Here is a 13,022-nt window from a genome sequence, read left to right on the forward strand (position 1 = left end):
CTAATGTACTCTCTAGTGTCAGCTAGTTGACATTTATATAGCATTTCCTCTACAATAAACCTATGAGTTAGGTACTGCAAATGTTATTCTGGTTTTCTCCAGGAGGAAATTTATATTTAAAGAGAAGTGGGTTTCCTCATGATCTACACATGTAGGAAACACCAAGACTGGGATTTGTATTCACTTCTCCTGACTTAAAATCTACTCTTTTAACTTTGTCATGCATCCTCTCACATACCTGTAGCATATTTGCAGCCTTTAACTTTCTTTAATGTACTTTCTCATAGTTCGTAGCACACAGTATAGGGAATTAATTACTGTTTGAATTAAATGTCCTGATATAGAAATGATTGGTTCACTTAAAATTACAAAAGAAAATTTTTATTTAGGTCTAATTGCAAGATTCACATTTGGAGGAGGATTTTAAAAAATGAATAAAAGATATGATTCCTACCATTATGGAAATTATATTCTAGTTGGTCTTATGTTACTGACACATTTTGCTTTTTAGTTGCCTGATTATTCCTGTGAATTGTTCTTTTTTTTTTTTTTTAACAGTACTTACTAAAGGTTAATGAAATCAAGATTAAAAAGGGAGTTGATTTACTTCAGAACTTGATCAAATATTTTCATGCACAGTGCAAGTAAGTTTTTTTTTTCCTTGTGATTATACTTAAAATGTATCTTTTTTTTTTTCATGGAAGCGGTGGATATTTTAATATAGAAAAGAAATCTACTAATTACCCTCATTCAGAATTACATTTAGCCTTGTTATCTTTGTAGAATATTTTTTCCTTTTTTTATGTGGGGGGATAAAGTGTTTTTGTTCCATTAAATTAATTTCTGTTGCTTTAATGTTTATTAAATGATGATAGCACCAATGGCATAACATTAGATTAAAATAAAAGTTTTTGAGTTACTGTACCATGACATCTGCCACAATCAGTGTGACTAGTATATTTTGTTGCATATAAAAAGAATGAGAGCTTGAAATTTACTTTTTTTCTAAGTTTTTCCATTTCTAAAATTCAGCCACAGTTAAACAGCATAAAGAGGTGTGATAAGTAAAAAATGATTTTATATAGGTGGAGAATTACAAGTTTGAAAACAAATTATTCTGAGCATAGAAAACATTATCACCTTGGAGCACATTTAAAGCCAAACAATTTCACATAAATGTATACTCTTAGCTTCAGGGTAGCTGCCATTACATTTCTTCATTTTTTTCCTCTTTTCCCCTTGTATGGGAGAAATTTAGGAAGTGAATCTCTTCATTGTTACTATTTTATTTCTCAGTGTTTATTCTGGGTTTTTCTAATTTTTAGTTGCCCAACTGATTAGTTGCTATGCCTTAGTTTCATTTTTTATAATAAAGATTATAAATCTTTGCTATAATAAAAGATTAGCAACTTTTTTTTTTTTTTTATCATTTGAAAGAGAAAGTTGATCTTTTATGGGCATAATTTTACTTCAGTATTTCTTAAAAATAAATTATTTCATCATTGTAGGCATTTGTATCATTGAGATAGATTGTAGCCTTCTCCATAGCTTCATGAGTTCCTGAAAAATAATTCTACTTCTTCTTCCTCTTCTTCTTTTTTTTGTTTTTTTGTTTTTTTGTTTGTTTGTTTGTTTTGTTTTGTTTTGTTTTGTTTTTGGTGGTCAATCTAATGATGAACCTTTCTGAACTTATTAGGTAGATTGATCAGCACATATAAGCCTTTGCCTGACTTGTAAATAATAATGCTAATATTAATAGCTAGCATTTGTATATTACTTTAAGGTTTGCAAAGACTTTATAGATAATATCTCAATTTATTCTCATAAAACTCTGTGAGGTAAGATCATAATTATGCCCATTTTACAAATGAAACTAAGGCATAGTCTAGAGTAAGAAAGCTAATAATTTGAATTCTCATCTTTTTTATGCAGGTTCATAACTATGTTGTTCCATTGAATTACTGTTAAGCCTTTCCAACCTTCTAGGACTTGACAGAGCTGGCATTGCTTTTGTTAATCCAAGTCTCTGTGCCATGATGAGGTGTTGGTAAAGTGCTCTAGTACAGGATAAATTTACTGATCTTTTAAAAGGTAGATTTCATACTATCTTAATGCATATATTCATTACTTCCAGAGTCATCTAGAGGATTTGAATTTTCTTTTCTTAAAACAAAATATAGAGTAATGATCCTACAAAATAAAAAAATGGGCCTGTATGTAGCATTTCCTTTTTTATGTACATAAATGTTATATCTCAATCTTAAATGTAGGTAGGGGGAAGATAGAGGTACACTGAAAGGAAGATACTCTGATACTCTGTTCTGAGCAGTAATAAAATATTGTCATCATCATTATTTCTCATCTCTTTTTTGTCTTCAGAAACATTTGTAATTCCAACTTATATTCAAATCCTCCTAGTTTAGTCTCTTAGTGGTCTTTGCTGGTAAAGTTTGGAAGTCTGCTTTCTCAAGAAATCTAAAATTGGGGTGATTTTTTTTTAATAGAAAGGGATTAATTAGGTACTTTGGGGCAGTAGATTTTCAGGAAAATTTGAGAATTAATTCAAAGGACATTTAAAAAAAAAAATAGAACCAAGAATTTGATTCAGGCCAGGAAATATTTAGAGTTGGAAAAAAAAAATCTAGTGTTTATGTTTGTTAAAGTCAATATTTCTTTGGATGGAGGACTAGGATAAAAAAGTTTAGCTCACTGAAATCTTAGACGTCATTTGACACTTTTGAATTATAATGATGATTTGTTTTGTAAGCATACACCAAAAACTGGTGGTCAACTTCATTTTATGGATAATAAAACTAAAATTCACCAAAGTTAATTGCATTAATAATCATGTATTAACCAGTAAGCATTTATTTAATGCTTTCTATGAGTCGGGATTTGCTAGATTGTGTGAGTAGAATAAGACAAACATGAAATAAACTCTCATTCAAGGAATTTTTGATCTATTGTGGGAGAAAAAAAGGGCACATATAAAGTAAATCCAAAGTAATTTTTTTGGAGTAGTGGAAACTTACCAGCTGGTGTGAAGAGGATCATGTAGAAAGAGGCATTTACATACCTAGTAAGTGTTAGAATTGGGATTCTAAATCAAATTTAGCATTTTATTGTCTTTGAAACAGCAAGGTGAAGTGTTGGGAGTCAAGAAGACTGTTGAAATCCAGATTGAGCTGTGTGATCTTAAGCAAGTCACTTAATCTCTGTTTGCCTCAGTTCCGGCAACTATAAAACTGGGATATATAATAGCACCTACCTCATAGGGTTGTTGCTAGTGTCAAATGAGATAATAATTGTAAAGTACTTAGCAATGCCTAGCACATTGTAAGCATTATAAGTGTCAACTGCTATTATAATAATTAATTGTTATTAATATTTATTAATATTAATAATAAGTATTGGTCAAGCTTTTTGTTGCTGATCCTGGCAATGAATACATCTTTAGAAAAACAACATTCTGCTAAAATGGCTTTAGCTTAACTCTACCAAATGATATTCTTGCAGAACTTTCTCACTATCAGGAGGGTTGCTAGGTTGCAAAGATTCTTGGAGCTCTACTTTCCCCAGGGATATTTCAACTGGGGTTACCAGAGGTTGAAATTGGTCTATTATTGGTTAGTTATTAACTCATACCCATAATTCCTTTAAACTTGGAACTTCTAGCCAAAGGGTGAAACACACTTTCCAACTTTTGCACTCTTGACACTCTAGTCCTAAAGACTAACGTATGAGATTTATAGTAATCTGTTCCCCTTGGCCTTTAATGATTAGCTGCTGATTGTGTAGAACTCACCGCCTGTTTTCTTTTTCCTTTTCTCTTTCTTAGACTTCTTTATTTTCACAACTTCATATATTTCTGGTGCTTGATTTGTCAAAGGAAGCAGGGTTAGAAGTGCAAAGAAATACCCACATTCTGCATAAACGTGCTTGTGCCTAAGATAGTCTTTGGAAGGTGGTATCCCCAAGAGCCATTTATGAAGCAGTTTATGTAAAATTCTCCCTCCTTTGATCCCCTCAGTTGATATGCACAGATTTTTAAGATACTGTTAAAATATTTTTGCCCATCACCACCATCTGAATGTTTTTTTCTTATTCTAGTTTACAAATTATTTGATTCACTCCCTTTGAATCAGATAGTAAAAATTTATTTTTTCCATTTCACAAATGTCAGAGTCTGGAATAAATCCCTATCTCCTGGCTCTGAAGATAGTTTAGTAGTATCCAGTGCTGGATTTGGAGTCAGGAAGACTACTTCCTGACTTCAAATCTGGCCTTAGACACTTACTGGCTATGTGATCCTGAGCAGGTCACTTGACTCTGTTTGCTTCAGTTTGTTCCTCTGTAAAAGGAGTTGGAGAAGGAAATGACTGAAGAACAACTCCTGGCTCTGAGCCTAGCATTCTTATAACTTCAAATTACTATTTAAATACTTTACTGGTTTAAGGATTATTTAATCTTGAAGACTGCTTCCAGTAGAATAGATAAGTTACCTCTATCTGTCTTTTCCTTAGTTAGAAAGTCACTGTGAATTGGTGTAAGCAAAAATTCATTCCTTCTTTTTCCTTCCATGGAAAAGCCTAGTAATGGGCCTATGTGCACTTAGCTCAGCTTCTCCTCTGACTATCCACATGCTGGTCCATCCCCAAGATGGGATGTTACCAAGTTAGTACCAAGATGGTACTAACCTTTTTGCTTTGATGATAGAATCTGTGCTGTGGATCCCATCTTAGAGACTCCATCTCCATGGAAGATGAGACATTGTTAAAACATTAGTAGAGAGAAATTCATGTTTTTTCTGTTATTGTTTTTAATAGCTTATTCCTTCCAGATATTTCCATTTGTTTTTCATGAGCTATTCATTATAAGCATATATCTATGAGCATTATTTCTGAGTTGTATTTTTCCTATGATTAATATACTTGGACTTTTGACTTTTCTAAACCTAACTTCCCTATTTCCTTTGCCTCAACTTGATATTCCTTGGGCTCTGTGGGTGGTATTTCCCTATTTTTCACTAATTTTCATTTTCTTAATCATTTTCTTCCATTCTTCTTTATCATTATAGTCCATTCTCTTCCAATAAAAATCTCTAGTTTCCATTCTCCTTTTCCCTCCCTCTCTTTATTTCCCTTCTTCCTCCATTTCTCAATTCTTCCTTTTTTCTTATATTATACTTTTTGGGTTTAGGTCCTTTTATGTCAGAAGATCAAACAAGCGAATCTTCTAGTTATGGGGTCCTCAAACTACGGCCCGTGGGCCAGATGCGGCAGCTGAGGACGTTTATTCCCCTCACCCAGGGCTATGAAGTTTCTTTATTTAAAGGCCCACAAAACAAAGTTTTTGTTTTTACTATAGTCGAGCCCTCCAACAGTCTGAGGGACAGTGAACTGGCCCCCTATTTAAAAAGTTTGAGGACCCCTGCTCTAGTTATTATCCTTCATTGCCACTTTTTCTGTAGAATCATATTTCCCATTGTATGTTGCAGGCAAAGAAGATATTTTAGGCGATAGCAAAAATAATAATGATAAGATACACATATATTTTAACATATTTAACATGTATTGGATTACCTGCCACCTAGGGAAGGGAGCGACGGGGAAAGAGGAGAAAATTTGGAACACGAGATTTTGCAAGGGTCAGTGTTGAAAAATTACTCATGGATATGTTTTATAAATGGAAAACTTAAAAAAATAAAATAAATAATGATGTGTGGCTCTTTTTCTTTTTTAAACTTAATGTAGCTCCTCAGAATCAAGAAAATAGTTTTTTTTTCCTTTTGCCTAAACCTAATTTTGCAAGTGCCACTTAATTCTCATTTGCTCAAAATTTTGAGGTCCTTTTCATCCTTTTTATTCTGTTGTAATTATAAGAACTTTAAAGACCCTTTCTCATTAAAGTAGTTTTTTTTTCTCCTTTCTTTTCTAAATTACCCTTGAAAAATCAGCTAAATTGTCTTTTCTCTTGTGGGATCAGTCTTTTTCTTTTCTTTTTTTTTTTTTTTTAAGTTTCTTCCAGGATGGATTGAAAGCTGTTGAAACCCTCAAACCTTCCATTGAAACTCTTTCAACAGATCTTCACATAGTAAGATGTGACCTCCCATATTTGTGTTAAAATGATTTTTATTATTAAAAAATATTTTACTTCAAATGTTGTTACCCTGTGTTCTTGAATTTCCTTGTTATTTTTAATCAGAAATTCCCGTTAAAATTTTTTATGTTCTGAATTGAACAAAAACAAAATGTGCATTTCCATATACAGTATAGAATATAAAAAAGTGAGAATGTATGAAATTGTACATTTCTATTCTGTAGAGCTTGATTTTTTTCTTTTTTCTTTTTTAAAGAATATATCATATTTTCAAAGCTGTGCTATTTGTGTTGAGCAGTGGTCTTCTACACAACTTAGCATGGTTGTCAATTTCTTTATATTCCTACTTCTTGCTTATTGTTATTTTGGCTGTTTGGAATATCTTAACTAAGGAATAAATTTTCTCATGTATTTTTTCCATTTTAACACAGATTTTATCTTTTCCTTATTATTTAGATCAAACAAGCCCAGGATGAAGAAAGGAAGCAGTTAATACAGCTACGAGATATTTTAAAATCAGCACTACAAGTTGAACAAAAAGAGGTGAGGGGATTTAATTTTGGGGAATCTATTGGTTTGTTTCTAAATACCTTTGTGGAAAAGGGTGATATAAAGGTGAAAAGATCACTGAGTTTTGACCCCAAACCTGGCTTCATATTCTTGTTCTGTTATTTATTACCAAAGTATTCTTGGGCACTTTACCCTCTTGATATCTCAGTTTCCTCACCTATAAATTGGAGAGGGTTGGAATGGGTAAACTTGATGCAGCCTTCTAGCTCTACCAGCCTACGATTCTTAAAATAGCATTATAAAATCATTTATGTTGCTATTTTAAGTCCTAATCATTAGCACACTAAGCCTTTGGCAATCTAGTACTAAAAATTACTGATTTGTTCTTTCAATCCATGAATTTTCAATCCACTATTTTCAACCTCCGGTGGAAAAAAGTCAGCAAGACACACTGTTTCTTGTATTGTGAACATGTCTTCAAAACTATCTTGTAAAATCACATTTGTGTATCACTTATATGGGCAATGGCTCAAGAATTGTTCTTGATAGCTCTGCCTTTCTATGTCACACAGGAATAAAATATTTATGCCATTTATTTTATGAATTAAAATATTGATATTTTCTTCTTCATTTTCCTTATACACATAAGGAATTTAAACCCATACTGTAAAAAGATGTGTGTCTTTCAACAAAGAAATCAGAATGGCAGATAATTTATAGTCTCTTCTAAAATAATATGTTTGGATGTGAGGTGTCATAGTATGATAGAAAGAATAATAAGTTTATAATTTGGCATTTTAATCCTGACATCAAGCTTGGACAAATCACTTAACTTTTCTAATCTTTATGTTCATTATCTATCAAGTGAGGATCTTGTAAGGTCCCTTCCAGCTATTATTTCCAATAAAAAGTGTGGTCAACTGAATGTTAACATACCAACACTCTGGTCTTAAACTAGTTGGATTTGACTTTAAAGGTATTCTTTAAGGCAGTTTTTTATAATAAAATCCAGTGCAGTATTGTTAAGCTATTACCTTGCCAAGAATATGCTGTTCTTAAATTTATAGATTTGTTTTACACCATAAGAAATGCTTGAAGATATCCTTAATAGATGTGAGAAAACAGGTTCTTGTTAATATGCTAGTAATTAAGTACATAAAGCTCAGTGGTAAGATTTTTTTTTTTTTGCATTCTTGTCCTATAACTGAATATTGTTATTTTTTCTCCTGAAAATGCATTTGCCTTTTGTGACCGAAGTCTAGGAGAGTAAGTAGTTTAGAATTATATAAATTGAAGTACTTTGCATGTTTCTTTCTTGAACATCAAGAAACTGGATTTTTCTCTCTTTACTATTTTGTTAGATGGAAGTAGCTTAAATTTGTGACCCTTTATTTCCTTTTATATTCACATAATCTTGAATAGAGGACAGAGACTCGTGGTTCTCCCAGTTCACCATAAACAGTGAAATTGATGTTCCTTTTGCCCACCAGGAACTTCCAGAGCTCATAATTTGTCATTTTAAGTTTCCTCCTCAAAATGCAGCCTGGAACACTGCCATTTTCTTTCTGGTGTTGAAAATAAATTAAATCCAGTTCCTTGGTTTATCTACTTAGTGAAGTTTCCTGGATTTTTTTTTTTTTTTTTTTTTTGTCCATTGTGTATGGAAATGTATTTTCCTGGTTTCATTGCACTGAGGAGCTATCATCGTAAACATTCACAGGAAGAATTGTATTTTTGTGAATGAGTTAATGTGTATTTTTGTCTTGGTGATCAGTCTTTCTACAGTGTAAATTCCTTTGTGAATTGTTTTCAGTGAATATTTAACAGAAAGACTGGGTTGTGCTTATTAGTCTTGTTTGGTTCAGTATGTTAGTACTTTAGGGCCTGCTATGGAGCATCATTCAAGGAGATTGGGCTTCAGGGACATAGCTCTTAGGGTTTTTCCTTCTAGTTCTTGTGCCCCACACACTGATATTTCATGAATGGTTTCAGTTTGCTATCACATTCTGCTCCTATTCATATTTGTACTATCTCCCTCCTCACTTTGCTTGTATGGGAAATTCAGCTCTGAGTCTTGGTTTCTTTCTTTCTTTCTTTTTTCTTAATCTGGGAGGAGGGCTAAGACCACATTTCTGTCTTGCATTCTTTCCTCTCCACTCCCATTGCTGCCCCCCTCATTAGACTCTTTATTATCTAAGCCTAGGTTATTGGTACAGTCTCCTAGCTGGTATGTCACTTCCACCCCCTTTTTCCTAAGGTCATCTTTAATATTAGCCTAAAACAGTTCTAAACCCCAACAATTCTAAAGCATTTTTCATTGTCACCTCCTTGCTCAAAAAATGTCCTTAGCTCCTCTCTATCAAATAAAGCCCAAATTCAATTTGACATTCAATATCCTTTACACCCTACCTTTGTAGCATCACCTTATACTATATACCCTGGCTTCAGACCAGAGGTGTCAAACACACACTCCCAAAGTGTGGCCCAAACCAAATTAAACTGTAATTGGGAAATATTTAACAAGATAATTAAATATACAATAAAATATAAATCACAGTGCATTTGAAAACTAAGTCAATATGGATTCTTAGGTATGATTTTGTGACCATTGATATCATGGCTCCAGGCAAACAGGACAATATATTTATATATAGAATATATATATTTATAAATAATATAATTATATTATCTATAAATACAGGTATTTATAGATAATATAATTATATAATATTATATATGTGTATATATATATATTTATCATTCTCACAACATAACCAGGATTTCTTTTCTTTACACTTTTGCTCATTACATTCCACATATTAGCATCTTCTGCCTCTGTCAAAAGCTGTTGAATTCCTCCTCTTTCAAGACCTAGTTTCAGTTCTAATCTTCTCAAATCAAATGAGATAGCATATTAAAGGTCTTTGTATACCTTCAAATTCTCTATAAATGTTAGCTATTTTAACTACTTGGAAGTGATTTATCTCTCTTGGCTTTTCATCAGCATATTCGTATTTGTTTGTTTTTTTTTTTTCTCCAATAGTATTTTGTTTTGGGGACAGCTAGTTAATGCAGAGGATGGAGCACCAGCCCTGAAGTCAGGAGGACCTGAGTTCAAATCTGGTCTCAGATACGAAACACTTCCTAGCTGTGTGACCCTGCGCAAGTCACTTAACCCCAATTGCCTCAACAACAACAAAAAATAAATAAAATAGTATTTTGTTTTTCTAATTACATAGTTTCCAACATTCACTTTTGAGTTCCAGACTTTTTCTGCCTTCCTCACTTATCGCCCCCCTCTCCAAGACATCAAGCAATCTGATATAGATTATACATATACAATCATTTCAAACATTTCCATATTAGTCATGTTGTGAAAGCAAAATCAGAACAAAAGAGCAAAATCATGAAAAAGAAAAAGCAAACAAAAAAGATGAAAATACTATGCTTTGATCTGCATTCAGTCTTCATGGTTTTCTCTGGATGTAGATATCATTTTCCATTCCAAGTCTATTGGAATTGTTTTGGAGCATTGATTTTGCTGCAAAGAGCTAAGTCTATCATAGTTGATCATCATATAATCTTGATGTTACTGTGTACAATGTTCTCCTGGTTCTGCATCTTTTACTTTGTACCAGTTCATGTAAGTCTTTCCAGGATTTTCTTAAATTAGCCTGCTGATCATTTTTTATAGAACAAGAATGCTCTGTTATATTTATATACCATAACTTACTGATCCATTTCTCCATTGGTGGGCATCTACTCAATTTCCAATTTGTTGCTCGCCACAAAAAAACCTGCTACAAACATTTTTTCACATATGGATCCTTTTCCCTCTTTTATGATCTTTTTGGGACATAGACCCAGAAATGACTGCTGCATCAAATTAGTATATGCAATTTTATATCACTTTGAGCATAGTTCCAAATTGTTCTCTAGAATGGTTGGATCATTTTACAATTCTTCCAATAATGCATTAGTGTCCTAGTTTTCCCACATCCCCTACAATATTTATTAGTGTACTTTCCTGTCATCTTAGTCCATTTTCATTAACATTCTAATTTTAACTTTTATCTCTATCACTATATCATGACTCTTGCTAGATTATAAATTCCTTGATGACAATTATTTCTTTTTCATCTTTGCATCTCCACCGGACCATAGCTTCATGCAGTGCATATAGTCGCACTTAAAAAGTGGTTGTAGAAATGTTAAAACACAAATACACACACAAACATACACACTTCCTTACAATCTACAAATTATAGGTTATTATCTTATGATGATTCTAATCATTAGAGATAAAAAGGGAAAAAAAAACAGAATTTAGGAGGTGGGAAAAATGAAGACAACAGTACATTGAAAATGAAGTGTTGATATGTAATTGGCAGGTAAATGTTATAGATTTTAAAGTGAGCTTCATGAATATTGATTAAGGAAACACAAATTAAGACAATCCTGAGGCACCACTTCATACCTTTTATCTATGTGATGGTAAGGAGTTGGAAATTGAATTGATGCCCATCAATTTGGGGAATGGTTGAATAAGTTATGGTATATGAATGTAATGGGATATTCTTTTTTCATAAGATATGATAAGCAGGCTAATTTCAGAAAAACCTAGAAAGACTTATATGACATGATGCTGAGTGAAGTGAGTAGAACCAGGAATAACAGCAAGATTATGTGATGATAAACTATGATAGACTTAACTCTTTGCAGCAATACAGTGTTCCAAGACAATTGCAATAGACTTAGGATGGAAATTTTTGAAAAAACTATGGAAACTGAATATAGATCGAAGCCTACTATCTTTTTGTTGTTGTTTCTTGTGGTTTTTCTCTTTTGTTCTGATTTTTCTTTCCTGACAGGAGTCATAATGAAAATTTATTAAAAATCAATTGTACATGTATGACATATCAGTTTGCTTTCAAGACAGGCAAAGAAGGAAGAAAAAAATTAGAATTCAAAATCTTACAAAAATGAATATTAAAAGCCATTTTACTTAAAATTAGAAAAATAATATGCTATTAAAATGAAAAACAAAAACAAAAACAAAAAAAAAAGGAAAATGAAATACTGAGATCAGATAAGAGTCCTCTTGCGTCCCAGAGTGACAGACATTTCAGTGAGTTGCTAGGAATGGGTGAGATAAACTTTTGTTTTTGAGTGAAAGACTGAAGCTAAGAAAAGCACCAAATTAAAAGAAAAAAATTAAAAAAAAAAAAAAGCACAAGGCAGAGCAACTCAGGTTTATCAGCCCTCTGGGCATAGTGCAAGGTCTATGTTTGCTTTGCTTGAGTACTGTTAGGAGGTTTGGGAGTATGGGACTGTTTTCACATTGCTTGCTATTTCCAGCTTTGCAGAAGCATAAAAAATTTACCAGCACATTCACCCTACCTTCATGTTTATTTTAAAATTTTTTCCCCTTCTCTATCTGCCCCAGTGAGTACATAGGTAGTCAAATAAATATTTCTTGCTACAGCTGTCTGCTGTCTTTTCTGCCTGGCTACATGCCAGTATTAAACCCTTCTGCCCCACTGTTGTTGAGGTTGGTGGTTTTGGAAATTGGATCTCAATTTACTTTTCAGTGTTCTAAGCAATTGAAAATAGTTGATAAAGCAAATTGTAGGTGATATGCAATTGTTTGGAAGATAAATGTTACAGATTTTAAAATGACTTCCTGACTAGCAAGTTGAGTTTTCCCATCTCTCTACCTCTAATCACAGAGTAAACTTAGCTTGCATTATTATTTCAATGCTGAATCCTTTTGGTTATTTTTCCTATTTCTTCATTGTTTGACTACGTAAAAGAAATTGAACAAGAATATACCTGACATGCAGTCATGATCAATGACTCTTAACATGGGTACTGTAAAGTTGTGTATAAAACACAAAATCGGATGAAGCTAGATCACAAAGAGCTTTAAATGACAACCAGAGGACTTTCTATTTTTGATACTAGAGACAATAGGAAACCAGTTAAATTTAGTTGGAAAATCATTTGAGTGGAAGATAGGTTACAGTAGAGAGAAACCCAAGTCAGGGAACCAATGAGGAAGCTGTTGGTCCAGGTAAGGGGCAATAATGGGATAGACAGAGTTCAGTTTTAAACATTTTGAGTTTGAGAAAGACATCAACAATGAAATGTTCTCCTGATAATTGGAGATGGGGTACTGGGAATGGGAAAGAGACTAGGATAGATAATCTAGAGGTCATCTATATAAACACAATCATTAAACCTATGATGGCTGAAAAAGTCACCATTCAGGAGAGTGCTCAGAGGGAGAAATGGGCCCAGGACAGAGCCTTAGGGAGGGGAAAGAGGAGGCACGAGAGGGAATACCCACAGGAAGGGAATATAACATGAATAATGCTCCAGCAGAAGAGCATGAGATTCAGTTACAAGGGGAA

The 13,022-nt window shown here is 32.9% G+C and overlaps 1 protein-coding gene across 4 annotated transcripts in view; it reads left to right on the forward strand.

Annotated features, from left to right (window-relative positions):
* Window positions 1-13,022, forward strand: part of ASAP2 (ArfGAP with SH3 domain, ankyrin repeat and PH domain 2) — a 260,499-nt gene that overhangs the window by 145,685 nt on the left and 101,792 nt on the right. For all 4 annotated transcript variants that reach the window (XM_051976086.1, XM_051976083.1, XM_051976084.1 and 1 more), the window contains exons 7-9: window positions 559-644; window positions 6,018-6,093; window positions 6,556-6,642. In XM_051976086.1, coding sequence (XP_051832046.1) covers window positions 559-644; window positions 6,018-6,093; window positions 6,556-6,642 — 249 coding nt within the window. The remainder of the gene's footprint in view (window positions 1-558; window positions 645-6,017; window positions 6,094-6,555; window positions 6,643-13,022) is intronic.

This window comes from Antechinus flavipes, chromosome 2, assembly GCF_016432865.1.
Source record: "Antechinus flavipes isolate AdamAnt ecotype Samford, QLD, Australia chromosome 2, AdamAnt_v2, whole genome shotgun sequence".
Taxonomy (NCBI): Eukaryota; Metazoa; Chordata; class Mammalia; order Dasyuromorphia; family Dasyuridae; genus Antechinus; species Antechinus flavipes.